This window comes from Erigeron canadensis, chromosome 8 (genome assembly GCF_010389155.1).
Source record: "Erigeron canadensis isolate Cc75 chromosome 8, C_canadensis_v1, whole genome shotgun sequence".
In the NCBI taxonomy this organism is placed as follows: Eukaryota; Viridiplantae; Streptophyta; class Magnoliopsida; order Asterales; family Asteraceae; genus Erigeron; species Erigeron canadensis.
In genome coordinates this window covers 47551072-47566926 of record NC_057768.1, presented here as the reverse complement: position 1 = coordinate 47566926, position 15855 = coordinate 47551072, and the positions used below count along the sequence as shown (strand labels likewise).

The 15855-nt window shown below is 33.1% G+C and overlaps 2 protein-coding genes across 2 annotated transcripts; both read right to left on the bottom strand.

Moving 5' to 3' along the window:
- Positions 1–3922: 3922 nt before the first annotated feature.
- On the bottom strand, positions 3923–8677 carry LOC122580089 (DNA repair endonuclease UVH1). The gene is made up of 10 exons (XM_043752360.1): positions 8115–8677; positions 7372–7676; positions 6970–7190; positions 6645–6724; positions 6289–6453; positions 5325–6062; positions 5093–5203; positions 4751–5011; positions 4443–4666; positions 3923–4357 (listed from the first exon to the last, which is right to left on the bottom strand). The coding sequence occupies exons 1-10, from the start codon at positions 8670–8672 to the stop codon at positions 4147–4149; spliced, it is 2874 nt and encodes a 957-aa protein (XP_043608295.1). The 5' UTR covers positions 8673–8677; the 3' UTR covers positions 3923–4146.
- A 3039-nt stretch (positions 8678–11716) lies between these two features.
- On the bottom strand, positions 11717–15250 carry LOC122578146. The gene is made up of 5 exons (XM_043750041.1): positions 14677–15250; positions 13563–13661; positions 12901–12945; positions 12391–12528; positions 11717–12174 (listed from the first exon to the last, which is right to left on the bottom strand). Exons 1-5 carry the CDS (start codon positions 15055–15057, stop codon positions 11833–11835), a joined length of 1005 nt encoding a protein of 334 aa, XP_043605976.1. The 5' UTR covers positions 15058–15250; the 3' UTR covers positions 11717–11832.
- Positions 15251–15855: the final 605 nt, after the last annotated feature.

Genomic DNA, 15855 nt, shown 5'->3' with positions numbered 1-15855 from the left:
CTTCATCCCATGCCTAAGCCGGCCCTGTAATGTAATGATACCTTTGGTATAAACTGATAATTATTATTATTATTATACAATGTTTTTGCTAATACATGCATGATCTAATTACTTATAGTATTTTATATATATATATATAGATATGTTTCTTCAGTAGCCGACACCAGATTTCATCATTTGTTTACGATTTATTAGAACTACGAACATTTATAAAGATGAGCCTGGAATCAGCACATTGGACTTAAAATAACTAGCACATGAACCTTATCTACCATAAGTCTGGTATTTTATCCACTCATAGCACAATATTGATGAAAAATTTAGAGAACGTTAATACTAGAATTGTAATTTACTTGATACGTTAAGTATAACTAGCTATTAAACCATAATAACATTTTTAATGATCAGATATTTTATCAGTAACGGTATAATTTAATTATCCAAAGTAACAGTATTTTTTCTTTGTGAATTTTGTAAGTAGTTAAAGGCTGCGTGCCTACATCAGAGCGATGTCATCAACTTCTACGGTCAGTTCGCTATACAAAAAATGTTAGAATTACAAACAATATATAAATAAATATTTACAAACTAGCAAGTGAAGTTGATCAATAAGTTTGATTCCATTTTCTATTTCTTCATATTTTTCTCTCTTAATTTTATTGGTAGAAACCGTAGAATGTAAGTTTGTAAATATTTACATGTAAATTATATATAATTCTACCATTCTTTTGCCAATCTATAATGAAAATTTGTTAATTAAATGAAATTTATATATATATTATACATCTATAGGCAGAGGCGGTACCAGAAAAAAATCTCAGAGAGGGCAAAATTAAAAAATCCGTGAAATATAAATATAAGAGAGGTCAACATGTTAAAAACCTATAAAAAAAATTTGAAAATCGATGAAAAATTTAAAAATACATGACAAAATCTACATTTTGAAGGGGCAATTGCCCCCTTTGCCCCCATGTGGTACCGCCCATGTCTATAGGAGACCCTTATTTTGAGAACCTATTTTTTTGTAAGAATCATGAGACCTCCTACATTTCATATTGGATCACATGTTTTTTTTTATTCATTCACATGTGAAACGTTGAAAAAATATATGTTGCAGAAGAAATTTTTTTTCAAAACCTTATATATAGTCGTTTGTAACATGTGAACAAAAAACATGAACAAAATCATTCATAAGTTCACAAAGGGCTATATATAAGGTTTTGAAAAAAAGTTTCTTTTACAACATACATTTTTGTATCATTTCACATGTGAATGAACAAAAAAAACATGTGAACACATATTGAATTGAAGAGTTCTCATGGTTCTTTTAAAAAAATGGGTTTCCAAAATAAGGAAACTATATATATATAAATATTAAAACAGTAGGAATCCTAGCCTTTTAAGTCATCCTCCCTAAATCAAAGCTATGCTTAAATGTTGCCACATAAGATTTATCCTATGTGGCATCTCCATGTTTTTTTTAAATTATCAATCTTTTTTATAGAAAATATAGTATAAATTAGAATATAGAAACTATAAAATTGGATATATCGTATATGAAAAACAATATATTTATGGGATTGATCAACATTAATTTGGCAAGAATATTACAAATCCATAAATTCTTACATACCCTTTATTATTATTATTGTTGTTGTTGTTGTTATTATTATTATTATTTTTAATAAATCGTCACTTTGTACGTACGATTACAAATTCTATATTACTAAATCCTTATATTTGTTAGAATTATACGTACTATTACAAATTCATTTGTTATTGATTCCATTTGTATGTATTTAGGATGAATGGTAATATAATCTAATCACATTAGTAATTCTATAAAAAGGGTTTTTTTTAAGCTTTATTTTGTGTATGTATATAATTGCTATTTAACAAATAGTTAAACATTCATCAAGCTCTATGTAGTCAAAAGATTCAATCATCATGATGTGGAAATAATATAATCTATATGAACTAATAGACGATAATAGATGTATCAAAATAGGTTGATTCAGAGTTTAGACATCTTTACCTAATTCTTGATCATATACTCTGGGCACTCCAATAAATCGAATTCGCGTGTTTCAACTTTACATGTAGGTCTACACTACACTTCATTGTTTTGTTTTGTTGACCTAATTGTATGTTGCGGGTATTCAACCAACTATAACAATTCTTTAAAGTATAACCAAAGTCCTCAATGCCAAATTTCAACCTGAATTTAGGTTTATTTGTATGTTAAAACATTATGCATGAAGTTCACATTACATAATCTATCATCCAAGGATTAGAGATCACTATATTTTTCATGTTTCATAATATAGTTTATTATTATACTGCTTTAAAAAAATCCAAGACCTAGTATATATATATATATAGGTGGTCATCCAATGAGAACACTATAAAATGAGAACAAGTAAGAACCAATAGGTAAATTTCACATCATCAATTATAAAAAAGGGTAATTAAAACAATTTAAAAATACATTTAATTTATATTTTTTATCTTATTTGTTCATTAAAATTAACTGCCTTTCCATCATCGACATCCCAGTTCCGCCCTTTAGAGTCTCTGTTAATTATGAAAAAGCATTTGTTATTTTGTAGAATCGTTTTAAACTTTGGCAATACATATTTCAATTGGAACATTCAATTTCAATCACTCCTCTAGTATGACGGAGAATTGGAGATCCTACGATAAAAGGGATGATTAAATACTTAGTCAGAATTATAAATCTATATATATATATATATATAGACAACAGAAAATGCTATATTTACATGTATGTTTTTCCAAATCAACGTTACGTCTAGTTTTATTTTATTTTTATTTTCTTAACGATAGGTGTAATAAGCGTTCGATTTGCATGAAATTGAATACATTCCATTCATACTCTGTAATTTGGATGCATAGTTCTTTGGATGCACGGGACATCTAAACAAATGGATGCATAACTCTTATATAAAGAGGATGCATAATTCGTCTATAATTTGGATTCACAAATCTTCTTAGAAATTTTGGTTGCAAAACTTCTCTCAAATGAGGATGCAAAACGTCTCTTAAATGTGGATGCATAACTCGAAAATGGATGCATAAGTCATATCAAAAAAATGGACGTAGAACTACTATACAAAGAGGATGCTTTTTTAATGTTAAATTCCAATACCTACGAGGATGCATTTTTTAAATCAAACATGGATGCACAAGTCATCTTTGTAAACTTGCAGCAATAATCCAAACAGAGTATATGAAGAAACCATGAGTTCTGAATGTTAACTTTCATTACCAGAGTTTCCAGTTGCTTATGGTGTTGACTTCATTTTTATTATCAAAATATAGGATACATTTTTTCTCCCTTTACCAATGATTTTCTATCAGCCAATCTTTTAAAGAGGATATATAGTAGTTTTATTATTATACAATAATCAAGTTTCAGTAAATTTCTTGTGTATATCATCAATAGGTTTATTGCTATATCTTATATAAATATTCATCCAATTTAGTTTTCAATACAACTATGAACGTGCATAATGTAACTTCTTTTGCTAATTTGGATAACTGCCATGAACGTGGTGTATATGGCCATGCATATTTTCGTTTTTTGTTTTCTTTTTCTTTTTTTCAATTACTTTTATGTCCTTTAAAATATATATAAAAAGACATATTCACCACTACTTTCATTAAATATTTCAAAAATACCTTCTATCATCTTAGCCTTTAATTTTTTTCATCCAATGGCCAACAACTATTCTCACTATTCTTGACTTTAACATGTTCTTATCGGAAAGTTACCATATATATATATATATTTAAAAAATGATTAAAAAAGACTTGAAACTGTAGATCACTAATATTAATTTTATTTATTTTTATCTGAGTTTGGGTAAATTTCATATAAATAATACTAGTAACGAGCAAATAGTGAATATTGGATACCGTTGAATTAACAATAAAAACACCAAACACAGCCGACAAAGGTTTCGAGTCCCACCTTTGATATGACCCAAAAACGTGAGATAAAAGAAATTCTCAGATGGAATAACAATGAAAGTACAAGGAATGTCGAGCGCATGTTTACAACAAATTAATAAAATCATAATAATTGTACAACAAATGCTGTGGTTGAGATGATACTGCTGTGTTTTAGAGTAAGGTGGGATACTTGGCATCAAGGAAGTCCCTCAGAATCTTGGCGGATTTCGAACCACCCATTAGCTCAGCCAGCCTCTCCAACGGGAGGAGGGCAAGGTCAGCCAAACTGCTGCATCCATCCATTATGGCTCTGTAATTGGAATCAGTCACCCCTGGTAACCGCCTTAAGAACTCAACAGCAGGCGTATTGTAATTCTCAGCTCTGTTATTAACCAAAAGTTGACATTTCAGTATTATTAAATATTGGAAACAGCATTTCATATGTAGCACCATATATCATTGCATACCTAACGTCATCTTCCACAATACCTTCTTCAGAAGGTACTCCAACTCTAGTTGCCTTGGCTTCATCGGGTTCATCCTGATTCATTTTTAGAGAGGCAAAAATTTCTGCAGTCGCATGCAAGCTACGAGACCAAACGATTCGCAAACGAGGAAAATGTAGAGCAAGCAAAGATAGCTTTGATATGATATTATGGGATGTGACATCATCACCAATCTCACTTGTTGACTGCAAGATTCACCATTTTATTACTACAGTTACATATGGAACAACATTTGCCATCTTAATAATCATATCAACTGGAAAAGTTACCTGAAATGAAAAGCTTTTGTCTTGTGAGAACTCGATTAATAGAACGGGTATCTGGTAATAACGAATCATCATTTCAGCCTGGTGGTACAGACGACCAGATGCAAAGCTACCAAAAAGATCTTGTATGCTTTTTCTCTCCACACATATTTTCGGTGATAAAATGTAATCTCCAACTTCTAGAGTAACTGGTATTATGTTCATGCCCTTTTGATGAAGTACATTTGGAAGGCTGCTCATAAACTCCCTCATATCCACTATGACCTATGACAGACAACGATTTTGCAGTTTAAAAAATTGTAATTTGACAAGTCGCAGAGAGAAACACAAATTAAGATTTCTTACTTGCATCTCTTTGCTGGCTTCCTTCTGTCCACCTGCCTTCCTTGTTACCATATTTTGTTTTGATGGAGATTCTGTCTGACTGGCAGAAATTAGACCGAGCCCATGAGCAACCTGATAATATTTTACTTAATGAGATTATATAAATTGTTGAGCTGAAAAAAAGATAGGAGAATATATAGATAAGCTTGTAAGAACTATAAAGATTTAAAAAATACGGGGATGACAACGGAACCTGGTCAACTGGCAACATCATCATCGACTTTTGCCTTATCAAGGATTCAAAAGCTCCATTTTCACGGCGTATACTGGCCTCAAACTTTTGCACTTCTGTAGAATCTTCATAAAACAAAAAATATACTTTCACCTTTTTTGAGGGATTTTCTGCTTTATATACTTCTATTTCTCGTACAAAAGCAACATCAGGATGGTAGACAACAATTGCAGACGGCTTCAAAATGTCAAGAACTTGTTGACCACTTTCATAGGCATAGAAGTGAACCGGAGGAATATGTTTCCCTCCCACATGCTTTTTGAGAATACTTCTGCCAATTGTTGTATTTTCAGCCTTTTCAGGTTCATTTACAGATGGCTCAGATACTTCAACCGATGCTTCCTCAACTTTGTTATTATCAACTTTTTTTGAGGAAGCATTTCTTGACAGCTTCTTGTTCTTGCCTTTCGAGTTTCCTTTTCCCCGTCCTTTACTGACCGCACAGATTTGAGGATCATCTGCTACTTCAATAACTTTTTCGGCTTGCTTGCTTATTTCTGTTGCTGCTGCTAGGAGTGCATTGTTTTCTTGTATTACTATGCTACTATTACCTTCTATTACTTTGCCAGGTGTTAAAGATACTGATCCATTAAGTACACCAAAACCTTTAGGGTTTTGAGGTTTTTTCTTGTTACGTTTTGGTAAGGCATGCAACTGCACTTTGCTAAGCAGATATTTCTCCCACTCTCCTCGCATGACCTTAATAAGAAGCAAGCACAAGTGTGAATATGATTACACTGGAAGTTGGAACCAGAAAAGTTACATGAAAAGACCATATCTGTGTATAAGATGTGCAAAATGCATATATGGTTTCTGACTGAACCGCAAAAACATTTAAACATAATATAAGATCCCTCGAAGAGAAAGTGACTAATTTCATAAAATGAGTACTCGTGAGAAAAACAAGTCACATCAGGAAAATGACCTTTTTTGAATCGCTTGTGATACACTCCTCAAGCTGCACACAAGAGTGTTCATCTTTACAGGCAACCAAAACAATCCCATTATCCTCTTGAGCACTTTCAACATGGCATTCTTCACTTGATGTAGCTTGCTTCTTCCTTTCTGCTTCTATTTCTTCAAGTATCTCCTGGAGAGCAAAGCAGAACGGTGAGCTTTAGATTAAACAATGGCTACCATAGCCATAAAACAGTCAATAGATACCTCAGATGTTGATTAAATATTTCTTGCACAAACTTTAGATGAAGTCAGCAAAATCCTATGTTGAAAGATCCTATGGTTTCAAAAAATTATAACCAAATGTGGAACTCACTCACTCACACGCAAGACTTTCCACTTCGGTGCCTCTTCCAAGACTTCCTCCAAAAATACTTTACCATTGGCATCCATCCCGGAAGTATCTACACATTCACAAATAGAGAAAATGAGTGTACCTACGAGAAAATACTTATAAAAAAGACCTACTAAGACTACTTTAAATAGCTGTGGTTGATTTTGATGTAATGAGGTCTTAAGCTAGAGAGAAAATAATACATAAAGATGATCATCATCTTAACTCCATGAAAACATCAAAATCGGTTGCAGGATCAATCAACACATAATTATTTAGAACACTAATATGTAGAAACCTAATACAATATCCGACCTTCTTTATCCTTATCGCCATCATCTAACTTCCTCTTTTTGGACTTCAAACTCTTAGTTGGGGCAGCCGAAATTTCGCCGTTTGATCTCCCAAAGTGATAAACCCGCTTTTTTGCATACTCAAAGATCTTATAACTGGACTCTGCAAATATCCATACAGAGCGAAAACTCTCTGACGCCCTCAATGAATCCAAATACTTTAAATAAGTCACTGCATCATACCTAAACCAGAATATAACAGTAAGGAATTAGAACTTTACAACTTGACCTATACTGTACACACCAATTCTTAACCATTAGCTGAACCTAACTGAGGACTGGTCTCTATTATCCAGAAAACAAGATACTGATTATATGTTGTAATCAATAACAATCTGACACAAATAAAATTTCAATAAAATACCTAACAAGATAATCAAGCAACTTCCTCAACGTTTTCAAATCTGAGACAAGTTGCTTAGTCTTCTTCCCTAACGTATGCCAAATGGGATCCAATTGCCGCCTGACAATCTCATCAAACGACTTGAACAAACCATTTTCCACAGTCAAATCCTCCACATCAACTTTGTTAGTTTTCCTCATCTCCTTCAAACAAGCATCCATAACCTCTATCACGGCTTTCTGAATCCCTATCATGTATGCAGACATCGGAACTCTAATATCCACCACTTCCGGTGGGTCCCTCTCTAGATCTTCTGATACATTCACCTAATCATATATCAAGTCACAAAAATACCCATTTCATAAAATTCATTAACCTAACAAGATAAACCTTTGTTACGTCCAATGTATGGAGACCAACATCCTTTCAAATTTTGTCCTCGTTAAAATGCCAACTTGTGACCCCGCGTCACTGTAAAATTGTTGGTTAAATATGAACAAAATTGAAAAAGCACATTGCTTCTTCAAGTAGAAGAAAGAACGTAAATAACGACGGCCAAAATGGAAGATAGAAAAACCAAATTGATTCAAATGGGACAATCTTTACAAGGGTTGCAAAATGGTTTGATTAAAACAAAATTTGAAAATACATTGGTCTCCTGATAAACAATATATATGGGATGTAGCTCAGTTGGTAATGTGGGCCAATAATCAACCTTTCACCAAAAATATATTTATATTGCATACTTATGGTAATATGTATACCTGAAATCTAGGCCAAAGATGAAGCTTTCTAAGAAATAGAAACTTAAGTGTTCGTTCGGCCTTAGCAAAACCAGAAACCATAGAATGAGGCCGGTCCGAAAAAGCATAAACATACAAATTCTTATTAGCAGCTCTCAAAATCCTAACGATAAACGATTCGGTGCACGTTTCCGACAACGAATGCGCATTCAGGAGCACGATTCCAGCAACCGAAGAAGTCGGAAGCCTACGTGTCAAAAGATCAACAATTAGGATACGAGACGTGATGAAAAAAGCATTACCGGATGAATATAGAGACAGGCGGTGGTGCGCGGGGAGATCAGAAGTGATTTCCGACGGTGAAACCGTGGAATTAGGGTTTAGGGAAGTGAGGATTGAGTGTTTTTGAGAAGGGGATGATGAGAGGATTAAAAGTGTGCCGGTGGATGGGTGGTGGATGTGGAGGATTCCGGCGATTAGTTTATGGAGGCCGAGGCCGGAGGAGAGAACCACTAGGCCGCCGCCGCCGGTGGGGTCTTCTAATAGTTCGGAGATGATGTGGTCGTGAAATTGGACCATTTTTGTTTAATTTGATTTTTGGGGGAAAGTTGAAATGGGGTTTAATTTATAGAGGGAAATGGTGGTTTGGAGTTTGGACTGTGTGGCAAATTTGGACCGTGTGATTCTCAATGCAAAATAAATTTTAAAGAAATTATTGATAATACTCCGTATATATTAAAAATTTTTATAGAAGTGTTGATCACTCGGAAAAATTCATACATTTTTATTTAGGGGGTGTTTTGAATTGCTTTTTAACATGATCTCTAAATATTGAAAAATAATACTCCGTGTCACAAAGTATCAAGATCAAGATAAATCGTTAAATAAATATATGTTATTTATCATAATCGGATCATACGTATATAATATTAGTATGATATATAACCCCGTCCCTCCACACATCTATTTACAATTTGTGAGCAATAGACCACGAACATTGAAAATAGTTTTGTAAAGTTGGTTCCTGAATTAATGTAAAAACAATGATGATCAATAACCAAATTTTTTTTTTTTTGACACCAAACAACTTTACAAAACTATTTTCAATGTTCAGCATTCTCAACCACCTTAGTACTTGGCAAATGCTATATATCAAATCCAACAAAATAACAAATACATATCATTACTCTAACTATTCGACATCTATATGCAATAAAAACCTTAACCAACTGATTTTCAACAAATAGCATCTTCAATAACAAAAATTTAGATGAAACTACAAATTTATTAACATTCCCGCAACACACAGTAGTATTATTAGACCACAAAGTGGAAGAAAAAACGTGCATTACAAATGATACGCTGGCAAGCGAGATGGGTCGTCAAAGCTCAAGGACAACCAAAACAAATCATCATACCGTATAATATATGGATATAGATTTCTGGGTTCTAATTTATCATTACAAGCCTGCTACGTACAACTAATTCTAAAACCTCTTTTTGTAGGATGCCACAATGACGATAGCGCCCAAAATGCTACAAATGGCATGATATACCACACCAAAGTATATCATAAAGAAAGCCATGAACTTGAAACTGGAGAAATCAACCATTATCCTTGCCATAGATGCCACTAAAGAGAATGACTTTGACATAATAACGAAAAGCAAAGAAATGATGGCTATAACAGATACAAACAATAGCTTGATTTCATCCTCGTTGAATCTTAAAGGAAGAGAATAAGAAAGAAAAAGGTTCATTAGAGGTGCAAGAATGTATCTCAGTTCAAGGCAAGACTTCATTCTATACCAACTAGTACAAAAATAAATTGAACTGAATAAAATACAGGTCACATTTATATAGAACAGGGGGGTGGCAGTCCACACCTCTTTCCTAGAAAAGGGGTGTTATTTCAGGGGTTCAAATAAGCTCTATTTTCAGGGGTTCAAATAAGCTTTTCTCAAAGTAGTCAAGTGGAGTACTTTTTTTACTAATAAAAGAAGTTCTTTTTTATTTGGTAGTGTGCCAAAAGTACCCCTTATGTTTTAAGCCCTTCAAGTATCTTTAACTAGTATTGAAGACCCGCGCTTCGCTGCGGGATAAATTCACTTAGTTGCTTTACGTTAATTTCGATCATTTGTTCATATACAAACATGCATGATTATTATGATTATTAATAAAGATAAATATAGATATTTTAATAAAAAAAACCCTGTCATTAATACCATATTAAATTGTGTTTTACGTTATTTTATTTACTTATATAATAAAACATAAAAAGTTTAATAAATCAAAACAAAAAGAAAGAAAGTTTGATACATGATCCTCAAGTTATATTTATTTATTTGAAATACGTGTACTTTTACTAATTGGAATACGTGTATATCTACAAACATTAGTCTATCATGTTAAGTCACAGCAAACCACTTCTGGTTTTTGAATACCATGTATTGCTTTTCATCTTTCTCCTCCCTTCCAAATCTACCTATTCTTCATCTACCAATTAGCAACGGCTTCTTATGGCAAAATTTATATTCTTAATAATAGAAACTCATTTGTATTGTATAGTAAGTAATATATTCAAATCATCTCTATGTGTATTATTTCGATATCATGAAGGTAAACCTCATCACCGCCATCAGTGGAGAACCTGGTGGTGTTATCGATAGGCACAGTGCCGCACACCACCCTCTTTCTATATCTTATATAGATTTCTGTATAGATGTGGTTTTTGAATTTTGAGGTTGTTGCAGTGGTGTTTGCGCGCCATTGTTATAGATTCGGATGAAGTTGGCGGCCGGCGGTGGCGGTCAAGGTTTGTGACTGTCAATCTCGGTGGTTCTTTTTTTTGTTTGTTCCCTGTGGATGTTATTGTCGAGTGTTACCAACGGTTGTTATCAGTGTTAATTACCTACGTTTTTTTTTACCGTTGGCTATCACGAGCAGTTCCGACTGTGTTGGTTGCCGAGGAATTAGTGATTTTCGAAGAGTGAAGATTGAAAGAAGAAGAAAACTTTGGAGTGTGAAAAGCTAATGGCAAAGAAATTTTGTCAAAAAGCAGAGAACTAATGTCTCATGGTAGAAGTGAAAAAAGTAGAAAACTTTAGTCTAGAGAAGAGAAGTTGTACTCCATGCATATATTTTTGTAAATTACTGTTATAACTAAGCTAACCAAAGTTTGTTGTTAGCCAACCAAATCAATTAAAAATGAACCAAGTAATACTGTAGTAGTTAAATTTAGGATCATTATATATATATATAATGATACAAAGCTCTTGCAAGTTCTTACTTCTCGTGACCTGCTGCAAGATATATTGTTGAATTTATTTTTTTATTTTTTTTGGCTCTTATGAACTTCAGTGATCCCACCTTTGTTGTGAACAAACTAATCCAAAAACTACTCGCTTTGTGAGCCCCAGCCCCCAAGTCATAGCCGCTATGGTGAATCTGAGAAAGTAGCTTGGATTTATAGTTTGTCAATTGATGTCCTTGTAGTAAATAAAATGTTTATCAGAATTTTACGGAAACTATTATGGTCAAGCCATAATGTATACGACTAAGTAGTACCCTCTTGAATCTACTAATCATAAATAAATAAATAAAAAAAGAAAGAAAAGAAGATATAATAAAACTTATTCTCTTTAAAACAAGGCTCTAGATATAACAAGGAAAAAAGAATTACTATACTTGAAGCCACGAATTTAATGGCAAAATGATAAAAACTTGCAACAGAAATAAACTAAGTTTCCGTTGAAACCTTGTTAATCCTTCGTAATGAGATAGACACTGGTTTCTCCAAGACTGATACATTAACATTGTTCCACAGATCTGGTACAGTAGGAAGGGTAGCAATTTTCTCTGCAATTTCCATGTCTTCAGGAAGAACATATCCAAAAACTGTGTACGTCTTTTTCCACTCTTCATGGTTTGCCAGGCTGATAAAGAATTCTGGGCCGGAACCTACCCACGCAACTGAACCCCTTTGGATTATTGGACATTCCTCCGTTGGTAACTTTTTAAATGCAACTCCTTCAGCTTCAAGTGTTCCTTGAATCAATGCAAATGGAGGTCCAAAAGAAGCCTAATAAGAGGTTATGGATCATTAATGATATTACCCTTGTGCGGAGACAATGGAACATTAAATAATGTGAATTTTTAGTCAACATATTTTTGATTGAAACTAATATTATATAGTAATTTAGTTTAATGTAACAAGGTTTAGTTTAAAGACTTGGGCTTTACTAGGATACAGCAGGATACATGAACGTAAATTTGAAAAGGCTTGGAGATATCTTACGGATTTCAGGTGATTTCCTTGTGAATCCCAAATTTGACCACGACCTTCAGCTCGATAAAACTGGCATCCCGCACAATGACGCATGGTCAACAACTCAAGAATGTACATCACAGAATGTGGGGCACATTCGGGGAGGAGCTGCATATAAACCATGTGCTAATTTAGCGAATCTGAAGAAAAAGGAAATGGCAAAAATGCAACAGTAGATTGTAGAACACGGATTTTGTTTCTAATACTTTTATGAGGGTATCAACCGACTATTAATCACTTAATAGTATCCACTTTGTCAAAGGATGTATTCAGACTTTTGAAGTCAAATGAATCAATAATTTAAGTTAAATTTTCGATATGATATCTCGTGTCTTTCCTAGAAAATTAAGAACCAACCCTACATTATAATTCGTAACTTCTAACTAGCAACATTGGTGTTAAATACACAATAAGAAACATATAAACTTGAATGGAGATGCAAAATATGGAAAATTATACAATTTGCGGCTTTGCGCTTACCTTTATGTGAAGACTGCCATATTCTGTTTCCATTTTCACTATTCCCTGCAACAAGGAAAATAAAGTACAAAGGCAGCACCATTTTGTTATCACATGAGCCTGTTCTAACAAGATACCACTAGTAATCAAATTCTGAACTGTAACCTTAGGATGCAAATGCATGTAAATCAATAGCTTCAGTTGAAAATTTTTAAAGTATTCAGATACAAATAATATTCTTCCCCGTGTACATAATAATTGTCAGCATTTGACAGAGTGGTAGAACAAACTGCTTTTAGACTTTGAAATTGATCTAAAATTTTCAAGTTAAAAAAAAAAAGAAAAAAACTTTGAGATAAAATAAATACCATGAGTTGTAGAAAGATTGTCAATATTGGATTAACGAACTCATAACTTCGACCTTAAAAGTCAAGAATCCATGAAAAATAGATGCTCTCAAATACAGAGTAACTGTAAATTACATGATAAGACAAGCCAAATGGGACTCATAAAGGCAAGAGATTAATCTACAAGTATGTGTTGACAAATGCACGAATACTAGCACTAGACATAAGGATGCTAGCTGTGTTCATGTGATACCAAATTATGCATTTATTCTTTGGAAATGCACTATGTCAATTAACTGGTGTCATTCTATACTAAAGATCAACATGTAACATTACCTCCCCTTTTCCAAAAATAAGGCCAGAAGTCCAAATGGTGTTTTCTCCTATTTGTTGCTTATCAGGAGCCAAAGGATCCTTTTGTTTCTTCAACCAGCACTGCCAAGAAAAAGAGAGTGTAACACATAAGTCCAAAAATCATGCAAGTGTAAGAACGTATATTCAAAGTTCTATTCATCTACAAAATTACAACAATTACTTTATGGATCCATAATATCATCTTCAATAAAGTAATGCAACCCACATCTGCGCCTTCAATTATCCACAGGGCATTTAAGACAAGAAAAAACAATATACCCATCACTAATTACATTTGATTAGGCAATATAAAGTTTCAGCATTTTTTTGTTTGTATTTTGCAATATAAGAGGTAATGAGAAAAAAAATACATAATTTTGGATCTCATTACTTGATGTGAAAAAAACTAAGACAAGAACATACATAATTTTTGGAGGTCATTTACTTGAAGAATGGAATCTATTCTTTAAATATAGTACTTCCATTGTGAACAATTATGATGATGAACCAAACACTAAATCTAGATACAACAAATATATACTCTGGATCACGTTTTTCCTGCAACTAGAACGAGCTAATTTATTATACTTGCCCTAAATACAGCCCTTACCATCAAGAATCACGAACACATCTCAATTTGACGAACAACAAAAAACAACCTGACCTTTCATGGTTTAGGAACAAGAAGTTAAATCCTATTGTCATTGCTAGGCTTTTATTCTATGATACATGAAATCCAATATAGACTACAATTCCGAAAAACACACTCTTTGAAAGAAAATAGTATAGGGTAAAACAGAACAACCATTCTGCTAAATCGTATTCTTAAGTCATTGACAGCTTAAAAGTTAAAACACTATCCTTCACTTAAAAAAAAAACAAAAAACAACATATCAATTTTTCAACTTTACTCAAAGCATGAGTCAAACATGGCAAAAGCAAAACAACGCACAAAGTTAACTCTTCAAAAACTACGCTGAAAAAACTTCTAACACAATCTATCACTTTCAAATTTCAAGTTGTTAACATCCTAATAACAATTAAATTAACAATAATACCCAAAATCAAAAAGTCAAAGACCAAGATCACAACTCACCTCCCCTAATTTTGACCCACAAACCTCAGGATTCCCACAAAACACCCAAGAATCACACAAACAAGGCCCATCTTTACCATTACACATAGCCTTACAAGCATCACAACATTCAACTGAAGAATTAAACTTGAAATCTGAACCCCACTTAACAGCGGCACCCCACAATTCCAAATTATCAACCCCTCTGCAACACCCACCATCATCATTTCCTTCCATTGTTATAGATTCAGTTTCTGAATTTGACAAATATTTGATCTCTTCATTGGGTCTCAACATCGTTGACATGAACATGTAAACAAGAAAACATGAAAACATGCCCATCGTTAACAGGGTCAGTGAGACCCACCGGGTCGGTTCGGAGTCGATCTGCCTCCGACCCATTTGGGTTTGGTCAGTATTAAACAGAACCCAGGACGGATTTTGATTAGTTTTGAGTTTAGATTGTGGGGTTTGATGTCAATTTTGAAGAGAATTATAACAGTTTGACCAAGACTGTTTCATTATATTCATATGACTTAAATATGTATAAATACTTTTGAATTTAGGGAAGTTGGTGGTGAGTGTGTGCAGAGACATGGAGGATTTTGATATAAAATAAAATAAATAAATTGTATTTTATAAAATAAAATTGATGCAGGGTTTTGGTTGTTTTTAGTGGTAACGGTTGAGTGTAAAAATAGAATAGGAAGAACCTAACACGAGTATTGTTGGTGCCTAATTTGGTCAATGAAAAATAGGTTCCTTGTGACACTTTTGTTCCCAAATAGCAACTTGATACTTTAAACAACATATTGGCACATGTGCTGTTCTTTTCCCCTCTAGACCTTTGTAAGGCTTATATGAAAAAAAAAAAAAAAAAAAAAGTAAGTGAAGTAAAATGATATGAGAGGTGAAAGTGGTGAAACCGTTAAACCCAATCTGTTAATCACGTCAGTTAAGTAATAATCGGTGACGTCATATGTATCACTAGCCAATCTTTATTACTCTTACCCTAGCTTGATAGAGTACTATATTATTAAAATGAATTTATATGTGGTGAATGGTAGGTGGTGAATGTTTTGTACTCTTCCACTATTGACATGTTGGTTAAAACTTAAAAATTAAGTTATATTGTATTTTTAGTCAAATAAAATTTAAATGATAAGTAAATGGTTAAGGGAAAAGAAAAAGTTAAAAAAG

Coding starts and splice junctions, on each gene's coding strand:
- LOC122580089 (XM_043752360.1), bottom strand. CDS start 8,672: ATGGTCCAATTTCACGACCACATCATCTCCGAACTATTAGAAGACCCC. Junction 6,725..6,969: donor TGGCGATAAGGATAAAGAAG/GTCGGATATTGT, acceptor GTGAATGTGTAG/ATACTTCCGGGATGGATGCC. Junction 6,063..6,288: donor TCACAAGCGATTCAAAAAAG/GTCATTTTCCTG, acceptor CTTCTTATTAAG/GTCATGCGAGGAGAGTGGGA.
- LOC122578146 (XM_043750041.1), bottom strand. CDS start 15,057: ATGGGTCGGAGGCAGATCGACTCCGAACCGACCCGGTGGGTCTCACTG. Junction 13,662..14,676: donor GTGGGTCAAAATTAGGGGAG/GTGAGTTGTGAT, acceptor TTTTCTTGGCAG/TGCTGGTTGAAGAAACAAAA. Junction 12,529..12,900: donor ATGGCAGTCTTCACATAAAG/GTAAGCGCAAAG, acceptor GTTTATATGCAG/CTCCTCCCCGAATGTGCCCC.